The sequence below is a fragment of the Esox lucius genome, chromosome 24 (genome assembly GCF_011004845.1).
Source record: "Esox lucius isolate fEsoLuc1 chromosome 24, fEsoLuc1.pri, whole genome shotgun sequence".
NCBI classification, from domain to species: Eukaryota; Metazoa; Chordata; class Actinopteri; order Esociformes; family Esocidae; genus Esox; species Esox lucius.
This window is the reverse complement of record NC_047592.1, coordinates 27,617,027-27,641,671: the sequence shown is the minus strand read 5'-3', so window position 1 is coordinate 27,641,671 and position 24,645 is coordinate 27,617,027. Positions and strand designations below refer to the sequence as shown.

At 40.5% G+C, this 24,645-nt stretch overlaps 3 protein-coding genes across 8 annotated transcripts in view; 1 reads left to right on the top strand and 2 right to left on the bottom strand.

The window, feature by feature from the left end:
- Positions 1 to 335: 335 nt before the first annotated feature.
- On the bottom strand, positions 336 to 4,943 carry LOC105006768 (zinc finger protein 32-like). Of its 3 annotated transcripts, XM_034290541.1 has the most exons (4): positions 4,460 to 4,943; positions 4,131 to 4,248; positions 3,780 to 3,882; positions 336 to 2,016 (listed from the first exon to the last, which is right to left on the bottom strand). In XM_034290541.1, exons 2-4 carry the CDS (start codon positions 4,164 to 4,166, stop codon positions 773 to 775), a joined length of 1,383 nt encoding a protein of 460 aa, XP_034146432.1. In that variant the 5' UTR covers positions 4,167 to 4,248; positions 4,460 to 4,943; the 3' UTR covers positions 336 to 772. The 3 variants fall into 3 exon arrangements, with proteins under 3 accessions (XP_034146432.1, XP_010863735.2, XP_010863734.2); XM_010865433.3 differs by lacking the exon at positions 4,460 to 4,943 and having other exon boundaries at positions 4,131 to 4,249; XM_010865432.4 differs by lacking the exons at positions 4,131 to 4,248; positions 4,460 to 4,943 and having other exon boundaries at positions 3,780 to 4,122.
- Positions 4,944 to 5,063: 120 nt separating this feature from the next.
- On the top strand, positions 5,064 to 20,883 carry cct7 (chaperonin containing TCP1, subunit 7 (eta)). Of its 2 annotated transcripts, XM_010865430.4 has the most exons (11): positions 5,064 to 5,162; positions 6,688 to 6,841; positions 7,785 to 7,891; positions 8,192 to 8,370; positions 10,697 to 10,868; positions 13,050 to 13,214; positions 13,427 to 13,615; positions 16,430 to 16,527; positions 16,819 to 16,951; positions 17,172 to 17,378; positions 19,942 to 20,883. In XM_010865430.4, exons 1-11 carry the CDS (start codon positions 5,157 to 5,159, stop codon positions 20,167 to 20,169), a joined length of 1,638 nt encoding a protein of 545 aa, XP_010863732.1. In that variant the 5' UTR covers positions 5,064 to 5,156; the 3' UTR covers positions 20,170 to 20,883. The 2 variants fall into 2 exon arrangements, with proteins under 2 accessions (XP_010863732.1, XP_010863733.1); XM_010865431.3 differs by lacking the exons at positions 5,064 to 5,162; positions 6,688 to 6,841; positions 7,785 to 7,891 and having other exon boundaries at positions 8,256 to 8,317.
- A 2,135-nt stretch (positions 20,884 to 23,018) lies between these two features.
- hspa12b (heat shock protein 12B) overlaps positions 23,019 to 24,645 on the bottom strand; it is a 91,330-nt gene continuing 89,703 nt past the window's right edge. For all 3 annotated transcript variants that reach the window (XM_013140318.4, XM_010865427.4, XM_010865426.4), the window contains one exon: positions 23,019 to 24,640. In XM_013140318.4, coding sequence (XP_012995772.1) covers positions 24,382 to 24,640 — 259 coding nt within the window. In that variant the 3' untranslated portion in view covers positions 23,019 to 24,381. The remainder of the gene's footprint in view (positions 24,641 to 24,645) is intronic.

Genomic DNA, 24,645 nt, shown 5'->3' with positions numbered 1-24,645 from the left:
TGAATAGGGCAGCAGCTCCTCCTCCTTTCCTACCATTTCAACATGTATTCATATAGCCACATTTTTCAGGTCCTGTCTCGTTAAGAATAGTAGCACTACAATCTTCTGTTTATAGCCACCTTCTGTTATAGCCAAGTTTCTGTGAGAAACATAATATCTAGGTTGTAGGATATTATAATGTCATTTACCAAGAATTATTTGTTGGCGAGAGATCTGATATTAAGTAAAGCCAGCTTAATAGATATAATAGGGGTTCCTGGACTAGTAGGTTGATGTGTTACAGATTAGACAAGTTTACTTTATGGGTTGCATGCTCACGATTCCTTCTATTTCTAATCAACACAGGAATAGAGATACTGGGTCCTAGCTTGAAACAGTTTCATTGCTATTTTCACAATAGCAGTGATTGAGGTGGAGAGGGTGCGTGTGGTGAAGGGGGGATTGGGAGTTGTTGTGCTCCCATTTCGGACAAGGACAACTTCTGGAAGCAGGGGCAGGAGAATACAAATAAAAGGACAGAAAATACAAATAAAAAAGAAAATAATCTCACCAACTCTGGTGTGCACCTATGTTGAATTAATTTAAATGTAAAACAGACTTTCAATCCAAATGGGATATTCATCTTTTATTCACATACCATACCCCTCCTGCTATATTGCTATTATAAACTGGTTGCTAATGTAATTGCAACAGTAAAAAAAAAGTGTCACATCCATGGTATATTTAGATAATAATAAATCAAAGATCATTGTGTTTTATATTACAACCCTATTCATCTGAGAGACACAGTATGAAGGACATGTAGTTGCTTTCCTTTCCTATGAGTGTGGTCCATGCCACGCCTTTTTACTTCCATCTTCTGACCAAACATTTTCTTTCTTTTTTCAGTTTTTCTCTCAATGTGGATATTATCCACATGCTTCAGAAGATGAGTCTTCTGGGTGAACCTTTTACCACAGGCTAAGCAGCCATGCTGTCTTTCACCCGTGTGAGTCCGTATGTGCAAGTTCAGGTTTCCCTTCCGATTAAAACGTTTCCCACAGCTGCCACAGCTGAATGGTTTCTCACCTTTGTGAATGTGTATGTGTTTGTTTAGGTGCTCCTTACGATTGAAGAGCTTCCCACATTCGCTACAACTGAATGGTTTTTCTCCTGTGTGAGTCTGTCTGTGTTTGGTTAGGTGCTCCTTACGGGTAAAGCTTTTCCCACAGTCCAAACAGCTGAATGGTTTCTCTCCCGTGTGAATGCTCATGTGCCTGGACAAATTTCCCTTTTGCTTGAAGGTCTTGCCACAAAATGGACATGTGCAGGGTTTCCCATTGTGACAGAGATGGATATGCGTTTTCAGCTTACATGACGAGTCGTAGCATCTTTTGCAAAAGCGGCATTCACTAAGCCTCTTCCTGGCGAAAGTCACGTGCCTCTGAAGGTCAGCTTTCAGAGCAAATGTCTTACCACAGTCATGGCAGTGGTTTACCGTTTGGGACGTGCTGCTGGGTTTAGAACAGGGTTTATCCATTGGTTGATTGAGCTCCAAAGGTGTGCTTGGGGCCAGTGGTGAGATGGGATCCAATTGCGAGCTGCTGTCAAGTTCTACTGGGTCACTACTAAAAGCTGAGCTGTGGATGGAGGCAATGTCTTCGTCATCTGGAAGGTCGCAGGGAATGTCAAAACCATTTAAGTGGTTCATAGTGTCAAAAGGTGTGAGATCCACTGGTTCAGAGTAATTCTCTCTGTTCTCTACAGACTGGGTACGGGGAGGAGTTGAGGACCAAATTTGGTTCCCCTGATCACATTTACTTTTCACACAAGGAGGAGTGAATATAGAGTCTTTAGTATCAAATAGCCCTTGACACTGCTCTTCCTCTTGATCAATCCCAAGTTCATCCTGTTCCTCTTTAATCCGCGTGGGTTCTGATTCCTCCTGCCCCTGATTGGTTCTCCACTCCTGCTCACAGTGCTGCTGCTCTGGGGGAACCTCCTCATCAGAAACAGCGAGAGAGAACTGCAGGGAGTCTGGAGGGAAGAAAAGGAGGAGCAGAGGTTTCCAATAACAACCTGTAGACATCACGGTTATAGTCCATCTTACAGTATTAAGTGATTACCCTATTTTTGTCCATGACACAAATAGAGATGCAATTTACCTTAATTTGGCTAAAATTGTCAAAACATGTTTTTTAAATCAGATTAATAAGTACATTTGTGTTGATATAATTTGTTTTTTAACAATGTTGAATCAAATTGCCTTCACTGACTTTTAGAGTGATAACACAACTGTTCATAGTCAAAAGAAAGGACTATATTCTTATCCGTGAATGACTGCCGTTAAGATTGATTGGGATAACTGCAGTCAGTGTGACTGATGAGTGGTTAAAGTTCTAGTTTTTTTCTGCAATTGGGGTGGGGATTTTAAATGATGAGTGAGTGCCCAAGGATGGTCTAACAATCTAAGCTGCAGCCTCTTGTGCAGATGTACTGCTGCGGCATGGTTTATAACCTAGTCAACTACACTTTCATGAAAAAAGTTCCCCACTATACTCTCCAGCAGTCCCATATATTAAGTTTATTCCAAAGCTAACACACCTGAATCTGCTTAAACTAATTATCAAGCCCTTGTGTACTTGATTCAGGTGAGATAGTTCATGACCTAACACCAAACTGAGATTTCAGGGGGTCCCTAAAAGAAAGTTTTATAACCAATGGTCAAAGTCCCTGCCTTGAAGAATAGTCACAACTTTGCAGCAGGAGTATGAATCCTGTGTGCAACATACTGAAAGCGCCTGGGAGTCCAGCAGAGGGTGGCCCAAAATTATTTCTGCACCTACTGGAATGGATAAGTTGATGTCCGACAGAGCTGCCTTGTCTCATCACGCTCTAGTGATTCCTTGTGGTAGGTCGGGAGTATGCAAATTTAATCATGATTTTTGTCTAGGAAATGTGTTCACTTCCAGCACTTGGTAGTGGGAGGAAATTATTGGTTGAGGTCACGTCTTTATATGTGACAACTCCCGCACTGATCTAGACTTGTTGTGAAAAGGCAAGGCTGTAAATATGAATTGAATATCATGGACATGGGAAGTGACAAATTTTTTATACAAATGAAAAATAATATCTATATAGAAACATTTTAGCTGATGTAGTAATAAAAAAAAAAAAGAGCAAATACCAAAATATGATTATGGATTAAAGGGATTACATTATTTTAGTGATCAAGTGCACTCAATTTGTGTTGTATACTTTGTTATCCTGTTCATTTTTCTCCCCTTCCAACAGTTTTTATGACAAATTCTAAATCATGGCCTTAACTCATCACAGCAATTTCTCCACAGGTTACAGTAGTCTAAGATCGACACCTTCCAAACAAAGTTGTTCTGCTTCTTATCCCACTGCTCACTCGACCAGGAAGTATTATCAGCAACTTTGTTTTCAGTCCTTTGTGCACCATCCCCTTGCAAGGATAGACACTCACCCTTTTCCTATATCTTTATGAAATTGGAAAACACACGGGTTCTGACACCCTTGACATCCACCCATCTGTGCTTATTTAATACTCTCTTCAATTCAACTAACAGACTTTCATTGGGATTCAAGTCTTAAGTCTGAGATGGCAATTGTAAAAATTGCCTTGAGTCATTGACATGCAATTAGATTACTTACAGACCAGCATTCAATATTGTGTATTATCCACACACTGAAAAACGTTGATTTTTTTAAATGGGAACACCAGTGTACTCAGTAGTTATAAATTATACAAGTAGCTATCCAACAAACATACGAACCTATTCTGCATAGTTGTAGCTCGGGTGTGACTCGCAGCATTCTTCGTAGGCGATCGTTCTCCTCCTGGTACTCCAATACCGTTTTTTCAACTGCACCAAAAATCTCAACAGCAGCAGCAGTTAAACGGTCATTTAAAAACACACGTAAAATCTGTAGTTTAGACATATTCGAATCGAAAAAGTTGGGAATTCATCTACTATGGCTTTGTCAACGAGGAAGGAATGGTGTCCAGTGTTCACAAACAAACCAAATAATACTGAAATATTAGGGACAATCATACGTATACATATTTCTATATAAACAGAAATATAATAGAAATTAAAATATTTCTTCTAACTAATGCAGCAAACCTGCTCGCAATATCGCTTCCGTATTGTCTTCTTCATTCTTCTGTATCTGCAGGTGCAAACCCATGATAGCACAGCGCCCCCAGTGATAATGGTAAAATAAGAATACACGTGGGAAAACCTAAGGCACAGGTGTCAAACCGGTTCCACGGAGGGCCGAGTGTCTGCAGGTTTTCGCTCTCACCTTGTACCTGATTGATTAATGAGTTCACTAATTGGTTAATTTCTACCCCCACCTGGTTGTTCAGGTCTGACCTGGGAACCAATTTAAAGGAAAACCCAAAGACCTGCAGACACTCGGCCCTCCGTGGAACCGGTTTGACACCCCTGACCTAAGGGGTAGTTATAATAGCTGAGGTACATTTTAGAAACACGAAAGTTAGAACAGGTGACCAGATTCAATATACGGGACGGCCAGAATATGACCACCCCACCCCATTTGGATTATCAAATGCAAAAATACAGTAAGAGGTGAGGAGACACTGTACCTACGCAATTACTTTAGACTGAAGCAACAACAGAGCGTTTCACTCAGAACAACACATTGTGTTTCTCTGAAAAACGCAAAGATGAACAGTTTCCATATTAAAAGCTATATGCCTACTATAATAAAATATTGCACATGTGACAAATTAAAAAAACATAACTATTCATGAAAGATCCGAGCTATAGGTATCACAACGCCACTGGGACTAGGTGATACTGTCCATAACTCTGGAGAGCCTTCAGCAGCTCCTAGACCTTCTGCACAATTTCTAGACAACAGTGAATCTCATTCAAAGAAAAATTAAAATGTTGTTCCAAAAAGATTCAGACACCATGAACAAATATATAAACACCGTCACCTCTGACCTCAAGAAGGGTATCAGAACCATTTATATAATCAGAACTAGTAGGAGGTGAGGAGAAGAGGATATAATCGAGACACGCCGTAATTACTACGTCTGAACGAAGCAAGAGCTGCATTATAGTCGAACTGCATTGTGGGGGTAGAACTCCGGTGCTGTTTCTCTCGAAAGAACTGCGAAGATGATGGTGAGTAGGCGCCTATTCTTCCCTCGTTCAGAGAAAATCCATATCCATCCATCTGGTTATTAAGGAATATGTGTTACTAAATCCAATACATTGTACGTTTCGGGATCTTTGTACCCAGATGAAACCATTATCTTGTAAATAAAATGTTATTAAGTCCCCCGTTATCATGATGCTAACAAGTCTAGCCGCATCAAATGGGCGTGCTTTAACTAGCTTCTCCTGTACCTTTCATACATAGCTAAGTATCTCAGACAAACATGCATTTTGTGCGTTAGCAGTGGGCTCGAATTTAATTGTATTACGTTTGAAAATGTAAGCCCATTTATATATGTTCGTAGGTATAACGCGTAGTTAAGTGGCTCTCTGAATTTGTGCTAACGCTTGCTATCAGACTAGGTCTGGTTGTCTTGACAGCACTTTGGCTCAGGTTTTGCAGTCGAGAACCTTCCCCTTGTACTAGGCTAGTTATTAGCCTTTCCTTATATGGGCTTTCTAAGCTAGTCAATTCACCATGGCCGCACACACACACAGTAGATATACTATAGTTACTATTCTGTGGAGTTTTATTTAATTTGTTCGATAGCAACGTAGTCTAGGTCCAACATTGTTAAACATAAGACGCGGGTAACGTGGTTCTATTGCTTGGTACGGTACTACGCCGGTAGCATTTAGCTAATCTGCGCTCAGTCATTGCAGCCTCACTGTGTTGATAATGGCACGGTGATTATTTGATGGTGAATGTGGTTAATTTGATAATTGAGTGATATGTGGACATTTTCAATCTTTTTGGTTTTGTAACAAACTAGGCAACGTCATTACTGGTTATACATGGGAGTGGGAGTACACATCACGACAGATGCCGCTATCTTATTGCTACTGTAACAAAAGCGTCACACCCAATGCTGTTTGACTTCTAGTTACTCAGAAGAGCATCTACTGTAACCTCCCGCAATTTACTTGATCTACTCCTGAGCTAGCAAACCTGATTCAGTCTGTAAACTTATAATTTACCCCCCTGATAAGGTGAATCGATTTGGTTAATTCAGAGCTTTGTACATCTGTTGTGATGTCTGATTTTTGAGCATCACTAGTTTAGGCAATGGGGAGATTTTACCCAATTCCTCAGAATTGCTTCCAATTTAATTTCCCTTGGAATACTAAGGGTTAACCCGCCTGACTGCAAGAATACACTTTTAGTTTTTCCACTTAGCTGATCAGTGATTTGATCTTGCAACCTTTTCCATAACATTGATAACAGATTCAAACCGCTAAGCTGCTTGTGGCTCCACCTTTAATATACTGTATTCACACAGGCAGCCCAATACTGTCCTTTTTGCTTTCAGTTTTTTGGCCAATTAGATCAGTTTGAAAGATTATACAAAGATATTGCTAAAGGTCTTCAGGCCAATTAGTCATAATAAGATTGAAATGAGTCTGCTTGTGTGAATGCAGCAAAATAACTAAGTCTTATTTTCCCCAGGTGCTGACCTAAAATCTGTTCAATTCTCTCCCTCTCTCTGTGTAGCCCACACCGGTTATCCTATTGAAGGAGGGGACAGATACGTCTCAGGGTGTCCCTCAGTTGATCAGCAACATCAATGCTTGCCAGGTCATTGCAGAGGCTGTCCGCACCACCCTGGGTCCTCGGGGCATGGACAAACTCATGGTGGACAGCAGAGGTAAATTTGGTTAAGATAAATGTAATTATAGAAATGGTGACTTGATTTAACCTGAGATATTTAGAAAAATGCTGGATATTGTGGACAAGTTCAAATTTATCAAGGATGTGCAAGGCTCAAACTTGGGCCAGTGAAAAGTCTATTCGGGACTAATAAAACTAGCAAGTCACTGTCCCCATCAAGCCACTGCAAAGAAAGAGATCACATTATAAACTCGACATCCTCCAGTTGTTTTGAAATCTGGCACATACAAATAACTAACTTGCAGCTCCTTTTGGGCAAGGTTGGCCAGTCAAGTGTTGAGCAGTGATGTGACATGGCTGTCTGGTATTCTTTTTCAATAAAACATTTAAAAACTTGCGCAAGTCACTCAGTTGAAGAAAGCAGTGAAGAATAACTACGAGCTCAAACGTAAGCAAGCATTTTTACCTCACTGCTAAAAAGAATTGACCTGTTTCGACGTTGACGGAACTCTGATGCACTGTTTCATCTGTTGTAAGTTCCCGGCTAGAGTGGACAAATGTAGGTCTTTTTTTACAAAGGCACTGACAACTTTTACAAACAGTTTCTGACCAGCTATGGCAATAGCACACAGCACCTGGTCTGCATGACAGCCAAGCGGGTGGCTGACAGTCCATCTTCAGGTAGTGATGGCCAAATGAGGCTTCTTTACCATTCTTCTAGCAGCAGGATATTATGCTAGCAGCGCTAGCTCAGATTTTCTTTTTCAAAATGAAAGCCATCATTGAAAAATGTTTATTGAGGCCAGGGGCAATTTCTTATGTTGAGCCCTGATGTGGGGTGATCAACTATGTTGAAAGTGAAGGCCCTCTGTATGATGTTTGTTAGGCTGACATGAGTATGATATCCTGTTATTTCTTTGGAAAGTCTCATAGGTAACTGTCAAACTGTGATAGTAAAGATTCTGTAATGGCTCCCTCAGGAAAAGCCACGATCTCCAACGATGGTGCGACCATCCTGAAACTGTTGGACGTGGTTCACCCTGCAGCCAAGACCCTGGTGGACATTGCCCGCTCTCAAGACGCTGAGGTGAGATTGAATGAATGGAGGGGATGGAAGGTTGTGGCTGTAGTTGAATCCTACCTTCAAAATTGTGCATTCTTATGATGCTGAAGTTCTGTCTCTGAAAGTGTATGATTTTTGTATGGATTTTAACCAGATCCGCAGTTACAAAATCTTTTTGGTAATTAGCATAAAGAATCATGTTGGCTGTATTCAAAGAATTTCTACTTGTCAGAGAAGCTGCATTTTTCTTCATCCTTCTTCACTAGGTGAATGTTCTTGAGTTCAAACCTTAAGTATTAACTTCCTCCCTTCATCGCTCTTTAGGTGGGCGATGGTACGACCTCAGTGACCCTTTTGGCTGCTGAGTTCCTGAAGCAGCTGAAGCCATATGTGGAGGAGGGTCTCCACCCGCAGACAATCATTAGAGCTTTCCGCAGTGCCACACACCTGGCCGTCAAGAAGATCAAAGACATCTCAGTCACCGTCAAGAAAGATGACAAGAAGTGAGTGCGAGTATGCATGCAGGGTTTTTCCTGGCTCAAAATTAGGCAAAGGTGGTACCCTGACCAATACTTGTCCACGCAACACCGGCCACCCCTCTGTAATATATAGGATATCTGTCTACACATTTGAAAAAAGACCACTTAGTGTTCAATATTTTTTTCTAGAGACAACTTGACATTGGCACCCACCAAATGCGGGTAGAATTTGGCTGTGGCGTGTAACGCAGTCACACTTACTGGCGGGTGGCATTCTAAACAATATCTGTACACAGGGTTTTTCCTGTGTATTTCAAAACTCAAAGGCAACAGCCTTCCCAAAATAATCTCATGAAATAAGAGATTTTAAACGTTTAAATATAAAAGTTACTGTACACATCATGACAGAGACACTGTCTCTGGCAAAGGAGGACAGCTTGTGGGACGGTAGGTTCTTGTCTGTGATAACCTTCATGATGTGCTCAGAGTATTGAAGCAGCTCCTGCAGAGACCTCAGTCATATGCAGTACTTTGGTTTTGATGTCAGTGTTCCCCTTTTGGTCAGGTCCCAAGTAACTTTTTACGAATAATTATGTTCAGTCAAAGTTTGAATGTGGTAACAGCCTACAACGCAGTTCTTTATTTGATTTGTAGAAATCACCTGACTGAGGTCTAGCTGCTTGCTGACAGATGTCAGTAGTTTCATCCACCATCAATCCCCACACTGGGGATGCTGATTCTTCTGACACTAGCGGGTCATCCATCATGTCCCCACTTATTTTAACGATGTCATCAATTATGTGGCTGCTTGTGTATTTTGTATTGGCACTAACCTTTGTATGGGGGGGATTAGGTTGTTTTACAAATAACGTGTTTTCAATTGATGATAATGCCAACCAACTTACATTCAGTCCATCAAAATAAGAACAGCCCAATCGTTTGCACAACTGAATAATTGGCTCCAACCTGGTGTGATGGGTCTGCTTCTGCTTGAGGAATTAATACATTATCTTAAAGCAGCCTTCAAGAGCCCTGTTGTCTATGTCCACCTGAGCAGCCAATGCATGCTGCGATGTCCTCCCTAATGGCAACCAAAATATACAAGCAATATATTTATTCTTTACATACTTGCGTTACATTTACTCTTGATTATTATTATTTTATTTTTAAACATTGGTTTTTACCCTCTTTTCTTCTCCTCTGCCTGTCGATGAGTAGTATAAATTTCATGGGTTTTAAGTGCATCCAGCCTGTAGTTTCAGCTTGGCTGTTTTACTAACCCTCTAAGCACATACAGAACATATAATTCCCTCGTTATTATGCCTGAGACGCCCAAAAACATTTAGCCATTGAGTGTCAAAACCACTGGCTCTATGTTTATTAGAGGATCTATGATTCGCATAAAAAAAAATGTAATCACTATATTTCATCACATTAAATATTGTCTATTTTTCTTTTAATGCTATGTTCTTGTTAATTTGACTTGCATAAAAAACGCCACAGAGCTGTATATATTACAGCCTTGTTGTGGTATATATTTTTTATCATTGCCATGAAGCTACTTCGTTTATCTACCTCTCTGGACTACCTTCAGCTTTACTGGGCTCTGCTGCTTGCTCTGTTCCAGTGTCTTCACTTTCACACCTGAGTTGTATTTATTTGTTAGTGAATTAAATGAGTTAATTGTATTTTGCATAACTGTTTTTTGAGACTGTAAATACTGTATACTAATCTGATCGTCTGTTCACCTTTCATCTTTGTCAGTCTCGTGAGCTCTCTTTTAAAAATAAATCTGTAATTCTACTAGAAGTAATCTGGAAAGTTGAAATTTTTTTTAAAAGGAAATGATGCAGTTTAGGTTTTGAGGTTTTATTGAAATATTTTAACATGTTTGGGTGAAAAAAGAACTAGGTCCATTTGTTTTCTCAACATTACTCACCTCCGCAAAGTCAGAACCAATCTGACATTGTATAAAACATGCCTCCTATCAATTGCAGTTCATTCTTCTTCGGCGCTTGGATTCCGTTTACTGTTGCCAATTTTGATATAATGCCGCCTATGGGCAGTGCACCGTGACATTTGCTGCAGTATTACACTGGTATTGTTTTGTGAGAGTGTACAATATTTTTTTATTTTATTATTATTCCCACACACAGGCGGTGCGAGATTTCGTGAAGGGGGCCGCCTTGAAGTTTTTAATGCTGGAAAAACCGTGCGTTTGTGGTCTAGGTGTAAAGTTGTTAGAAAGAGACCCTCTGTCCTCACTCAATGTTTTCGCACTATGGCGCTCACTGACTTGCTGTCCTTTGTGATGTCTTCGGTCAGTAAGGTCATATTTGTAATTTTTTAGGGAACAGAGGGAGCTTCTGGTGAAGTGTGCAGCCACAGCCATGAACTCTAAGCTGATCGCTGGTCAGAAGGAGTTCTTCAGTGAAATGGTGGTGGAAGCTGTCATGATGCTGGACGAACTGCTGCCCCTAAAGATGATCGGCATCAAGAAGGTGCAGGGTGGAGCGCTTGAGGTGAGACCACACTCTGTTCCAAAAAATATTGTGTGGAGTGTTTCCTGTGAAAATGCCACATTATCGTTGGTTACCTTTATTGTACTAGCTAAGTAGGGATGTCCTGAATAAAAATGTTCAGGCTCTGAAGCTTCGGTACTGCAACAATTTCGCTGGTGATGGCAAAGCACTGCAACAATTGTCTTTTTTTGAATTTATGTATTAAAGGGTATTTTTAAGTATTTTGATGTACAGTTTTAAAGTATCACAGAGGAATATAGACAGGCAGAAACGCTTATTAATAGGCTCCGAATCTGGGACAACACCTAACAAAGCCCTGTGAAACAGAAGCTCAGAAACAGCGTAGACCTAGTTGATCAAAGAAATGTAAGATGCATTGCTAAGATTTAAAATTTCATTGTCATTTCTTAGTAGGGCATGCATTGAAATAGTATGGCATGAATCGTCATTTATACCATTATCCATCCATACACAGCAGTGGGCTGCCACAGTGCAGCGAACTGTAATAAATAGAACAGGGTGGGCAGGTATTATGGGGATTGAAAGGGGATGAATGAGCCTATATGAAACTGGTAAAGGCAGCCATGTTGGTACAGTGTGAGAAGAAATGATTTGGTCCCCTGCTGATTTTAGTACGTTTGCCCACTGAAAAAGAAATGATCAGTCTATAAATTTAATTGTAGGTTTATTTGAACAGTGCGACACAGAATAAATACAAAAAGATCTGAAAAAACTTGATTGCATTTTAATGAGTGAAATAAGTATTTGATCCCCTCTCAATCAGAAAGATTTCTGGCTCCCAGGTGTCTTTTATACAGGTAACGAGCTGAGATTAGCAGCACACTCTTAAAGGGAGTGCTCCTAATCTCATCTTTCTACCTGTAGTAAAGACCTGTCCATAGATGCAATCAATCAGATTCCAAACTCTCCACCATGGCCAAGACCAAAGAGGTGTCCAAGGATGTCAGGGACAAGATTGTAGACCTACACAGGGCTGGAATGGAACCATCGCCAAGCAGCTTGGTGAGAAGGTGACAACAGTCGGTGCGATTATTCGCAAATGGAAGAAACTCAAAAGAACTGTCAATCTCCCTCGGCCTGGGCCATGATCTCAATGCAAGATCTCCCCTTGTAGAGTTGCAATGTTCATGAGAACGGTGAGGAATCAGCCCAGAACCACACGGGAGGATCTTGTCAATGATCTGAAGGCAGCTGGGACCATAACACACTACACCGTGAAGGACTGAAATCCTGCAGCGCCAGCAATTGTCCCCCTGCTCAACAAAGCGCATGTACAGGCCCGTCTGAAGTTTGCCGTTGAACATCTGAATGATTCTGAGGAGAACTGGTGTTGTGGTCAGATGAGACAAATGTAGCTCTTTGGCATCAACTCAACCCGCCATGTTTGGATGAGGAATGCTGCCAATGACCCCAAGAACACCATCCCCACCATCAAACATGGAGGTGGAAACATTATGCTTTTGGGGGTGTTTTTCTGCTAATGGGACAGGACGATGGACGGGGCCATGTACCGTCAAATCTTGGGTGAGAACCTCCTTCCCTCAGCCAGGGCATTGAAAATGGGTCGTGGATGGGTAATCCAGCATGACAATGACCCAAAACACACAGCCAAGGCAACAAAGGAGTGGCTCAATAAGAAGCACATTAAGGACCTGGAGTGGCCTAGCCATAATCCAGACCTTAATCCCAAAGAACATCTGTGGAGGGAGCTGAAGGTTCAAGTTGCCAAACGTCAGCCTTGAAACCTTAATGACTTGGAGAAGATCTGCAAAGAGGAGTGGGACAAAATCCTTCCTGAGATGTGTGCAAACCGGGTGGCCAACTATAAGAAACCTCTGATTGCCAACAAGGGTCGAATACTTTGACTCATTAAAATTCAAATCAATTCATGACATGTGTTTTTCTGAATTTATAGACTGAATTTCTTTGTCAGTGGGCAAATGTACAAAATCAGCAGGGGATAAGGGCCAGATTAGAAATTAACACAAGGTTGTCATGGGATCTTTAGTGCCCGCAGAAAGAAAAGCGTTTAACATTAGTCTTCAGGCCAAATACTAGCCCTCGAGTACCAGCACCGACCCTGCTTCGCTTCAGAGGCAAACCAGGGGTGGGATGTTGTGCTTTGCTGCTGTAATTGAGATGGCCCCCAAACCCTTACAGGATTCTCAACTGGTAGCTGGTGTGGCTTTCAAGAAGACCTTCTCCTACGCCGGCTTTGAGATGCAGCCGAAACGCTACGAGAACCCCAAGATTGCTTTGCTCAATGTGGAGCTAGAACTGAAGGCTGAGAAGGACAACGCAGAGGTCCGCGTCAAATGTGTAGAGGTATTTCAGAATTTGCTTTATTTGATAAGTACATTTAGGGAACACAAATGCTTAAGACTGTCATGCACCACATCTCTCTCACCCTTGTCACACACTCACTTGAAAATACAAAATCTCTTGTTGTCTTGACTACCTTAGTTAGAGTTAATGAATGCCTTCCTGGTTGAGATTGTCTTGCTAAATTTTATGTAAAAGCATTTTTTTCCTTCCAGGACTACCAGGCGATTGTCGATGCTGAGTGGAGCATCCTGTACGATAAACTGGATAAGATCTGTAAGTCCGGAGCAAAGGTCATTCTGTCCAAACTGCCCATCGGAGATGTGGCCACGCAGTACTTTGCTGACCGGGACCTGTTTTGTGCTGGACGTGTTCAGGAAGAGGATCTCAAGAGGACCATGATGGTAAGGGAACTGCAGCACAACAGGAAAGCTGAGTATTTCCTCCCTTTGGGAACATTACCAGCCGCTTCATCTTTGATTCCTTAATTCTTTGGCAGCTCTCTCCAAATACCTATGTGCAAGTCACTCATTTCTTACTGGTGTTTTAAAACCGATGTTTGGGGTATTATTAGTAGGGCTTCAGTGAATGTTGAGGGGCTTCATCCTGGGTTTTCAGTCTGTGATGTGATTAAACTAAGTCTTAATGTACTTGAATTTTGGTCTCAAATGTCAGTACTGGAAAACCACCCTTTTTGGACAAATTCCTTAAAGTTATTGAAATGAAAATGTACCATATCAGAACACATTTATCCCCCCATTCTAGACCTCAATTATTCCATGGCTGTCTCTTTTTCTGTGCTTATTGTCTCGTGCCAGCTGCTTTTCGTCAAACAGTGAGTCGTCTCCGATTGTATTGCTGTCCCTCACAGCAGCACTTTATTTGTATTTTGTTTTGTAGAAAAATGCCAGGTATAGGTTCATTTATCCATGAAATGAATCTTTACAGGTACTGGCATTTGCTAGGTGTGAGTAATATTCATTGTTCTGAGTTGGATGTTAAAGATTACATAAGAGCATTTGTTCTTTACCATTCCTTGTTTAGAATTAAGCTGATAAAACATTGAAGGCAAGTGTTAAATGTTTTTAATTCCAATCATGCCTACAATAGCTATGTGCATCAGACAAGATTCTTCTCTCCGTTTAGTATGAGTTAACATCGGCTCAATGTCCGTTTGTAAGAGAAAAGAATGACCGTGCATACTTGGCTACAGAACTAGAAGACCATTTATCAACACATAACACTGACTTTATTGGATGGAGGAGTCTAGAGTAGCTAGTTAGGTAAGCTAACCAGATATGTTATTTGCTTAACTCACCATTTTCTGCGCTCTCAACCGCCTTTCGATTCCACAGCCAAAAATTTTCAGAGTGTTTTGTGGGCAAATATCTTTTCCGGAGGTAACATTAATTCAGTGAATATATTCCATCTTCCCTTGAATTAGTTGACTTTCATCCACTTGCTAACAGTAGGCTATTCAGTATTTGTGCCCTTCTGACAGACCCTAACCCAGCACACTACTACTGCATTGATTGACAATTGTGAACAAGACGTGTGAAGCAGTGCATGTTATAAAAACAACTGAAAGTATACTTAAAAAAAAAAAAAAAAAAAAAAACTCACGTCTCCAACACCATTAAGTTTGCTGACGACACTATCGTAGGCCTGATCTCTGATAACGACGAGTCGGTCTACAGAGACCAGGTAGGATCACTGACTTTGTGGTGTCAGGATAACAACCTACAGCTCAATATCAGCAAAACAAAGGAGATTGTTGATCACAGGAAGCAGCGGCAGAGAAATCATGCCCCCGTACACATCAATGGGTCTAGTAGAGAGGGTTCACTACATCCGGTTCCTCTGGGTCAACATCAGCAATGACTTGACCTGGTCTCATCACTCTGTCACGGTGAGGGAGGCCAAGAAACAGCTCTTCCTACGCTGATTTAAAGAGGTTTGGCATGGATTTCAAGATACTCACCAACTTCTACAGACTCACTATCGAGAGTATCCTGACTGGCTGTGTCACCGCCCTCGACCGCAAAGCACTTCAGAGGGTGATTAAAGCAGCAGTGCTCATCAAAAGGTCTGACCTGCCATCCTTGCGGGATCTCTGCACAGAGAGACTCGAATAGTATGTTATTTTCGGGTACCCAAATATTCGACTATCAGTGCCCATCCCTAGCATAATCGTACTGCAAATATTGGTTTTTGTTTACTTACCAATAAGTAGCTAATCTACAATGATATTTCAGACAGAATAGAGTGGGTATAGAAAGTTACCACTACCTTTCAAAATGTAAACTTTTTGGGGGTTTACAGTCTGTAATTAAAACAATCTGAATTTCTGGCTTTAATTTACATAATTTAACACCCAATATCGAAGTGAACCCCCCTTAGAATTGCAGTTGCAAACTTGTTCCGATACAACATACCAAACACACAAATCAAGACAACTGCAAATCTGTGAGCAACAAAAGTACTAATGAAAGTCACAGCAATTGAAGATCAAGAAGGTGAATATCCTTGAGCCCCAAATAGGGCCCTATAACATTGTATTTTTGTTATATATTTATTTTTTCCTGTGATTTTCATTTTACACTCAAACGACAAATTAAATTAAAAGGCATTGTGACGTTTATTTCAGTAAGTGCTTTCAGAAAAAGTGGTGGAGCAAGCTCTCCTTTTCTGGCATCACAACCCCATGCCTGTTTAACCAGGAACGGCTGAAGTTAGGGATGTTTGCAGAGGCCGATTATCCCTGAAAAAAAATAACTGCAACGAAATCCTCTATGAATACTCTCCTTGCATCACTAGATTTTACACTGTTTAGTATAGATGTTTGAAGGGGTGCAGATGTATTCTATACTTTTTTTTTTTATATTTTTTTTTTGTACCTTTTTGATTTGACGTGATCGTTACAGGTATTTTTTTCTTACCCAATCGATTATGTGCTGGCAAAATGTGCTAAAAGGGAGGCTGTCTGTAAAAAATAAGGGTATTGCTCTGCTCTAAACCTTGCGGTTAATGTACAATTACATCGTTTTTTGCCAGGATTTCCTGGCTCCGTGTTAAATCACTTGTTTCACTACAGTAACGTTATGCACTAACAAAGTGGAACAAAATAGTATTTGAAAGTGCTTGAATTTGTTTTTGCCTGGTCATCTGATTAAGAATATGTATGAGTTAGTAATTGTATGGCGGCATGTGTCCTCTAGGCCTGTGGCGGATCCATCCAGACCAGTGTTGGTTCCATGACAGACGATGTCTTGGGCCGATGTGAAGTCTTTGAGGAGTTGCAGGTTGGAGGAGAGAGGTGAGGTCTTTTTTGTACAAGAAATTATATGTATAGATTTGCCAAAAAGGCAGGGTTTTTAATTTTGTTGATGCTGGTGGAATGGACTGTGGCAGACACTGCTTCACTGTTTATTAGGTTTAACTCTGGTGACTGAAACATCAGTCTTCCCTGTTTAATGGGTTTACATCTGGTGACATGAAATGTCAGTCTTTTGTCATTAAAGTGCCTGCCAAATGTTCAACCAACAACCGGATACATTTAAAAATGTATTTTGGGCATATATTGTGCCAACCCGCCGTCCTCCTCCAGGTACAACTTCTTCAAAGGTTGTCCCCGGTCCCAGGCATGCACCATCATCCTGAGGGGTGGTGCCGAGCAATTCATGGAAGAGACGGAACGTTCCCTACATGATGCCATTATGATCGTGCGCAGAGCCATCAAGGTAGGTTGACATGATAGCCACAAACATCCTATTACTCAGCATGAATGACATGAACACTGGAAAAGTTGCATATACATTTTCCTTGGAATCAAACCAGTGGTATCCACCCTACCAAACCAATGCATTTGATTAAATGTAACCCTAGGTCCTGGAAATAATTCGGCACGCCTTGTGATTATTTGTAGACCTGAATAACTTTCTCGCCACCCTCCTTTTCCAGAATGACTCCATTGTTGCTGGTGGTGGTGCAATAGAAATGGAGCTCTCCAAGTATCTGCGGGATTATTCCCGGACCATTCCTGGGAAGCAGCAGCTGCTGATCGGCGCGTATGCCAAAGCACTGGAGATCATCCCTCGACAGCTGTGCGATAACGCAGGGTTCGATGCCACCAACATTCTCAACAAGCTTCGTGCCAAACACGCCCAGGTAGAGATGTACATAGACAGGAATGTGTCTGTGAAGGATGTAACACAGGATTTATTTCTTTCATTTGCATTTTGAAAATCCATCACTGGTGGTCATAATATCGCAGGTTACGTTCGTGTGGGTAAATCTTATTTCTAGGCGGGTGTTCACGATTGCAAACGTGCATGCTGGGGGTTTCTGCATTTTGGCAATGTTGGTTGTGTAGCAAATCATCAGACTACTGCAGATTTAGTTTATGTGCGAAAAGCTATGGATATCTTAATTTTTATATACAACAATGTCAATACCCTTTTTGAGTAATTGCCATTTATTTTTCAACAATTTTTTTAAGCAATTTAAAAACATGAATAAAACCCATAACAGAACAGGCTTAAGCATCATTAGATTCATATTGAAGTAAAAAGCAATGGTTTAGAAACACATTTCCAAAGGCACTGTAACCTACACAACCGATAATGTAAAATGCGAATTCTGTTTTTAGCCAGCTGTGTAAACTCTAACATTGATAGATCCCGCAAAAGGTGTTCAGTTGGTTGTAGGCTATTCCTATTAGTTTTCCAATGTCTCTTAATATGAAAGTAATCTAATGGTAATTCAAAGTAATCAGATTATGTTACTGAGTTTGAGTAATCCAAAAGTTACGTTACCAATTACGAATGTGGACAGGTAACTAGTAACATTTAAAAAGTAACCTACCCAACCCTGTGTGTAGTTAACCACTACACCACAGAGCTGTACACTTACCAGGTGTCAGTATATATTAATATTTCGTTAGACACCAATGACCGTCGTGATAAACTGTGTACCGTTTCTTAAGTTTACCTCCACAACTAATAACATCTATGAACTGTCACTGGCCACTGGCAGTTTTAATAGCTTATTAGCCATTCATGAATGACATTTGATACAATAACTACTGTACCAATATAGGTGACAATAACAGACTTTTTTTTGTCAAGTGAAAAGACAAGAGAATCGTGTAGCCAGCGAAGTTTGTCTATCCTGAACAAATCCTAATATCCACCAGAACTGTTTTATTTTAGGCTTCCTATTATGTAGATACTGAAGCTTGTAGCCAGTGGAGTTTTTGTCTGTCCTGATCTAATCCTCAGGCAAATCCTAATGTGTTTTGACTGTGATGGGAGTCGAACATGGGACCTGTTGTTCCGTAGCCTGCGTCTCTAACAACTATGATGTTTGATGTTGCCCACTTACTGGACAGGCTTTTGTGAAATTTCACATTATCAAAGTGAATCAATTAAAACACAGGACAGTTCATTAAGAGCCCATTGTCTGCATCATCACTTGTAAAACATTGTAAGGTGAGCAGTCGCATTGTAGTATATCAACAGTGTCTAATCATTCTAAACACGTCTTTAAATACCTGATTTAATTGTTAATACAGAGAGGGTCCCCCAATCACTTGTGACTGAGACTGGCCAGTAGACAAATCTTAGGCCAGTTGACGGTTGTCAGTCCATATCAAAGGTTGGACACATTCTTAACAATCAAGATGTATATCAGAACTGAAATTCCAATTTGGCACTCACAAGATCAACTTTCTTTTTGTAAAATCAGTACCCAATCTGTATGTCAGCGATGAGGGATAATCGGATTTAGATTGTATCTAACCCAAGTACAGTATATGCTTGCTTTATTTCCACAAATTCCTGCCTAATTTCATGTCGCAAACAAGGATAAGAATGTACTGCGCATCTCCCAATGTGCTCTGTTTTCTTAGTTGTGCACCTTCATTTATTAGTTAAAATAGCCTATGGGATGAGTATGTATTGCCTGAACTATATTACTGGATCTAAGTGACTTTGAAAGAGGGTTCATTATTGGTTGCGCAGATGGCAGGAACTTAAGTCACAAAGGCTGCTCAACTGGCTAGTGTTTCAATTAATTTAGATCTATGGGACAGACTTCAGTGTTTAGGACTGGAAATTCTTGTTGAATGCGTAAATTCGATGGCCATGATGTTCATGTAATACTGCATTATGTAAGGAAAAACAGAAGAGTAACTCTTTCCCAGGTAACAGAGCATGTCAAATGCAGGACGTGATCAGACTTTGTCAGCAAGTATAGTGTCGAGAACAACAAAGCAAAGGGTGTTAGAATAGGGTTGCTATGCCTTATCCCCTCATTACAAAGATTTTCCTTTAATTTGTTTGGATTTGTATTTTTTATATCCACTGCGATTTTGAATAGAATGTCTTATTTCCTTTATAGCAGACTTATCAGTCTAACTACTGTGCCTTTTATGGAACATTTCTGGTTGCTTATCTTTATTAAAATATTTATAACACTGGCAACTTGAACTCTTCTCAAACCAGACATGTAGACACCTGAGGCAGATTCAGAGAAGATTAAATGTGTTATCTGTACTGGATAATCAGCAAAAGATTAGCTACTATATTTATCATGATATTTTTCTTAATTTAGTTTACTGGATTCTATCTTGGATAATTCGATTTGGGTATATCAATGAAGACTTAACACACACACACACACATGCACACACAAACACACTAACCCGACATGTCTTTTGTCCCACCTCCAGGGGGGTATGTGGTATGGTGTGGACGTGAACAACGAGGATATCGCTGACAACTACCTTGCTTGTGTTTGGGAGCCCTCCATCGTGCGGATTAATGCCCTGACCGCCGCCAGTGAGGCTGCCTGCCTCATCCTCTCTGTGGACGAGACCATCAAGAACCCCCGCAGTAGCGTAGATGGGCCACCAGGGGGCGGTAGAGGCAGAGGACGCGGGAGACCCCACGCTCACTAGAATGGGATTGCTCTCTAAAACCTCTGACCTGAACCCCCCCCCCCCCCCTTCCAGAGCCTTAGATAGACAGGAAAACTAGGTGAATAGAATTTTAAAGCACTGTACCATGTCGGTGCTGTTGAACCCTCATTTGGGTTCAGATTCTGTTCACCTTTGACAATGTTTGTCTTTTGAGATGTTTAGAACCAACTCTTATGGCTTAGATATAATTTTTTTCTGTTGGGGTTTCTTGGGTTCTGTGTGTATGGCTCTACTTAAGGCCATTCAAGGTCCCTTTTAAGTTGAATTACGAAGGGAATAGAATTGCAACACTGCGTGGTTCTCTGGAATATGGCTAGCATGGTAGAATTCAGTTCTTCCCCTTCTCAATCCCTCTGCCTGTTTATTTTGTCCAGTTATTTCAGTGTACGAGTTGGTGAAAAGCACTTCATTATCATTCATAAAGTAATGTAATGTCAGACAGAAATCCACTGTCTGAGATTCTCATGCATTACACTGAAAAAACTGGAAACATTTCAGTCTCCTGGTTCCAATGCCTCCATCCAGTTCCCTTTACCTTCCTACAGCCATTGCCTAGGTCCAAGTCAAGGACGCTGTTTTGTGATTCCTATACCTGTCATAAGCACTGAGTCAGTCTTGTTGAGGAAATTGTTTTTGTTCCTTTGCCAGTGGAACTATTTATTGGACCATTAAAATCAATACTTCCACACTTCACTTTCCGGTGTTTTAACTGATTTATCTACTTCAACATTTGTCATTCTGAATTGTTTGAATTTAAGAATTCATGACTTTACAAAAAACAATCTGAGCTGGTGTCTGTTTTGGTGAGGTTATTGTTTCTAATAGGAGTGGGAATTTGATGTCCCAGTCCCTTTTGGGAAGGTTCCGCAACTGACAAGACTTCTGTGTTTCAGACTTCATTTCTCCTAACATGGAAAGCTTTATTTTCAATACACAAGCTGTAGACAAGTGTTGTTTTTTAAAATGTATATTTTTTATAGTTCATACACAGGTATAGTGATCTCATATTACAGGGATAAAATGCATTCATTACAGCTACAGGGATACAACTAAAGTTTGATCCAGAGTAGTTTGATACGAGAACCCAGGTGCTGTTGGAACAATATTTGCCCTGTCTGATTTTTAAGATTTATTTTGGGGGGGGGGGGGGGGGGTTCAAATTGAATTTGGTCAGTTCTTTCTCTGAGTTAAAGTAATATGTTGGGAGATTAAAACAGGGGGAAAAAGGTATGTTTTGTGTGCAAGTTAATCATACCATATACTGGTGTCTGCTGAACAAGCAGTTCATTTGAGTGGCTTTTGCTTGTGTTGGGCCCACCCTGCCTAAGAAACTTACCATCAGAACAATATTAGCACATAGGTTCTAGAGACAAATCAGGCCATAATAAATATCAATTCCTGAAGGAAAATCAAGTCGTTTACCTATCAGTCTGGAAAGACTGTGCAAAGGTATTTCAACAGTTCTTAGAGTCCACCAAACCAGTCCTCTTTCAGTTATTCACCAGTTATGTTTGGGCCACTAGCAATCCTTTTAAAATATATTTTGTATATACAGGTGCGAATATTGTGGAAAAGTTCATTATTTTTGGTAATTTATATCAGAAAGTGATACCATATTCTAGATTCATTACACAAAGTGAAACATTTCAAGCCTTTTTTGTCTTGATTACAGCTCATGGAAACCAAAAATCCAGTATCTCAGAATATTACCATAAAACATTTACAATACAGAAATGTCGCCCTGAGAAGAGCTCTGATCAGCTTATTTAACTCTCATAGCCTCCAGTACACACAACCACAATCATGGGGAAGACTGCTGACTTGACAGTTGTCCAGAAGACACTCATTGACACTCCATGAGGAGGGTAAGCCACAGAAGGTCATTGCTGAAAGGACTGGCTGTTCGCAGTGCTGTATCAAATCATTTTCATGGAAAGTTGACTGGTAGGAAAAGGTGCATAAGCAACAGGGATGACCGCAGCCTTGAGAGGATTGTCAAGCAAAGACGATTCAAGAACTTGGGGGAGTTTCACAAGGAGTGAACTGAGGCTGGAGTGAGTGCATCAAGAGCAACTACGCAGACGTGTCCAGGAAATGGGCTACAACTGTCTCATTCCTAGTGTTATGCCACTCTTCAGATGAAAGTAAATGTTGCATTTCATTTGGAAATCAAGGTCCCAGAGTCTGGAGAATAAGTGGAAAAGCACAGAATCCAAGTTGCTTGAAGTCCAGTGTGAAGTTTCCACAGTCTGATGATTTGGAGTGCCATGTCCTCTGCTGGTGTTGGCCCACTGTGTTTTATCAAGTCCAGAGACAATGCAGGTATGGTTATGTATAACACAATGTTATACATTTTTTAATTCTAATATTTTGAGATACTGGATGAGCTGTAAGCCGTGAACCAAAAAGGGCTTGAAATGTTTCACTTTGTGTAATGAATCTAGAATATATGAAGGTGTCAGTTCTTGATTTGAATTATGGAGAAAAGAAAAATAATTCACGAGATTCACATTTTTTTAGATGATTTTTTTTGTTGGCCAAGAGTACAAAGAACCCTAAAACAACCTCTAGGGTTATGTAGGTCTCTATTGCTAAGATCAATGTTCATGACTCCCATCAGACAACCATCAGAAAGACCGTTAGCATATTGACAATTCATTGCAAACAAAAACACCTTCATACCCACAGTAAAGTATGGTGGTGGCAGTGTCATGGTTTGGGTCTGTTTTGCTTTGTTAGGACCTGCATGCCTTGATGGCTCTGAAGGAACCATGCATTCTCTACCTATCAGAATTCTACTGGAGAATATCAGGTCTTTGAGCTGAATCTGAAGTGCAACTAGTTCATCTTGACAGGTATCAGTCTATTAGTTTATGGTTGAAAACCTTTAAACAAGAATAGTTACAGGAAGAGTTATCTAGAAGCTGTTGCTTATAAAGGGGATGTAACCAGTTTCTTGCTGGAGTATTAGGTGTTCCATAACTATCATTAATAAATTATATTTAAATAAAATGTTGGTGTTTTTCACTCTGGTTCTATTTTAACTAGGTTTTGCTTGATGTGATAATCTGATTACATTGTGTTGCTAAAATATAGATAATCAGAATTGGGCAAATCATTTTTCATATATTCTTTTCCCTTGCTTGCTGGAAACTATATACAGTATAAACACTCATGTCTAATGTGTACACTCAATGTTTCAACTATATTTGTTAGGCCATGGCCCAAAAAACAGTCCTAAGTTTGGTTCTTTTCCTTGTACAGAGAAAAACCTTGATGACCTGGTCATTCAATCCTGCGGCCACTAAGTGGCACTCTCATAAGAGACAGCAAGAGTCTGTTTTATAGGTGCATTTTATGACTGACTGATCTACGAATAGATTTCAGTGGTTCCCTATGAGACAAGATAAATTATAGACCAGTCTTGACTCGCAAAGTGTGATTTCATTCTCCTTGTTTAGAGACAAGATTTGTTTCATGATGCATTGTGGGTAAATTGTGAATTATTTATAATATCACCTACATTTTTCAGTCCAGTTTTGGTGATGTCCCATTTTAATGTAATGCCCTGAATCCTTCCAGCAACTCCCAGAGGACTTGGGACAATCAATGACGAGATAAGTGTCTTATGACGTACATCCAATGTTAACACACTACTCGTTAAACTGTGTGAACGAAGTTTAGACATCATTATCATCATTACTCATCAGATGAAATGCACTTCCTGGATTTATACCTTGTTTGAACCCTGGTGTCCCAACAACACAGCTAACAGACTGTTATAAAACTAATCTTGAGTCTTTTTTTTTGTTAAGGGAATTGTATATCAGTCAGTCGGCAGTAGCGATGAAATGTCAAACAAGCCCAATATACTGAATTTAAGCAAAGAGCAATTCCAGTTTTCCTCTTTAGTCTCAGTTTTGCTGGTCTTTGACCAGTTAACATTCTATATTATTGTGATATTATACAGATTACATTCCCAGACGGGACATGAACAGGAACAATCTGATATACTTTGTTTGGGTGTGTAAAAAATTGAAAAGTCCAGTTGAGAAGTTTGAATGTCTTTTCATCCTGTAAAATGGTCCATCATGTCTTGACTCTAAAACAAAATGCCCCTGGAATTTACTTGTATGTATTCCTTCTTCTTTAGCCTTTGAATCTGTCCAGGCCCACTTCCTCCTCATTACCTCAATTTGACAGGAAGTCGATGGTGGCTCGAACCGTCCGTTCAGAAGCCACGTCCACGGCCATCACCTTGATCTCTGTGTCCCCAAACTGCATCGTGGCTCGAATCTCTCTCCTCTCCACTCCAGCTACTGTTCCTGGTAAAGCTTCTGGTAGATCTAGAGTGATGGCGCCGCACTTCCTCACTCCAGGGTCACTGATGTAAACAACGTCGTCCGTGGCGCTGCAGTAGATGTTGATGATGATCTTCCTCTGGCCAGTCCTAGA

Coding starts and splice junctions, on each gene's coding strand:
- LOC105006768 (XM_010865432.4), bottom strand. CDS start 3,945: ATGTCTAAACTACAGATTTTACGTGTGTTTTTAAATGACCGTTTAACT. Junction 2,017..3,779: donor GCTACAACTATGCAGAATAG/GTTCGTATGTTT, acceptor TCTTCCCTCCAG/ACTCCCTGCAGTTCTCTCTC.
- cct7 (XM_010865430.4), top strand. Junction 13,215..13,426: donor TCCGCGTCAAATGTGTAGAG/GTATTTCAGAAT, acceptor TTTTCCTTCCAG/GACTACCAGGCGATTGTCGA. Junction 16,528..16,818: donor TTGCAGGTTGGAGGAGAGAG/GTGAGGTCTTTT, acceptor GTCCTCCTCCAG/GTACAACTTCTTCAAAGGTT.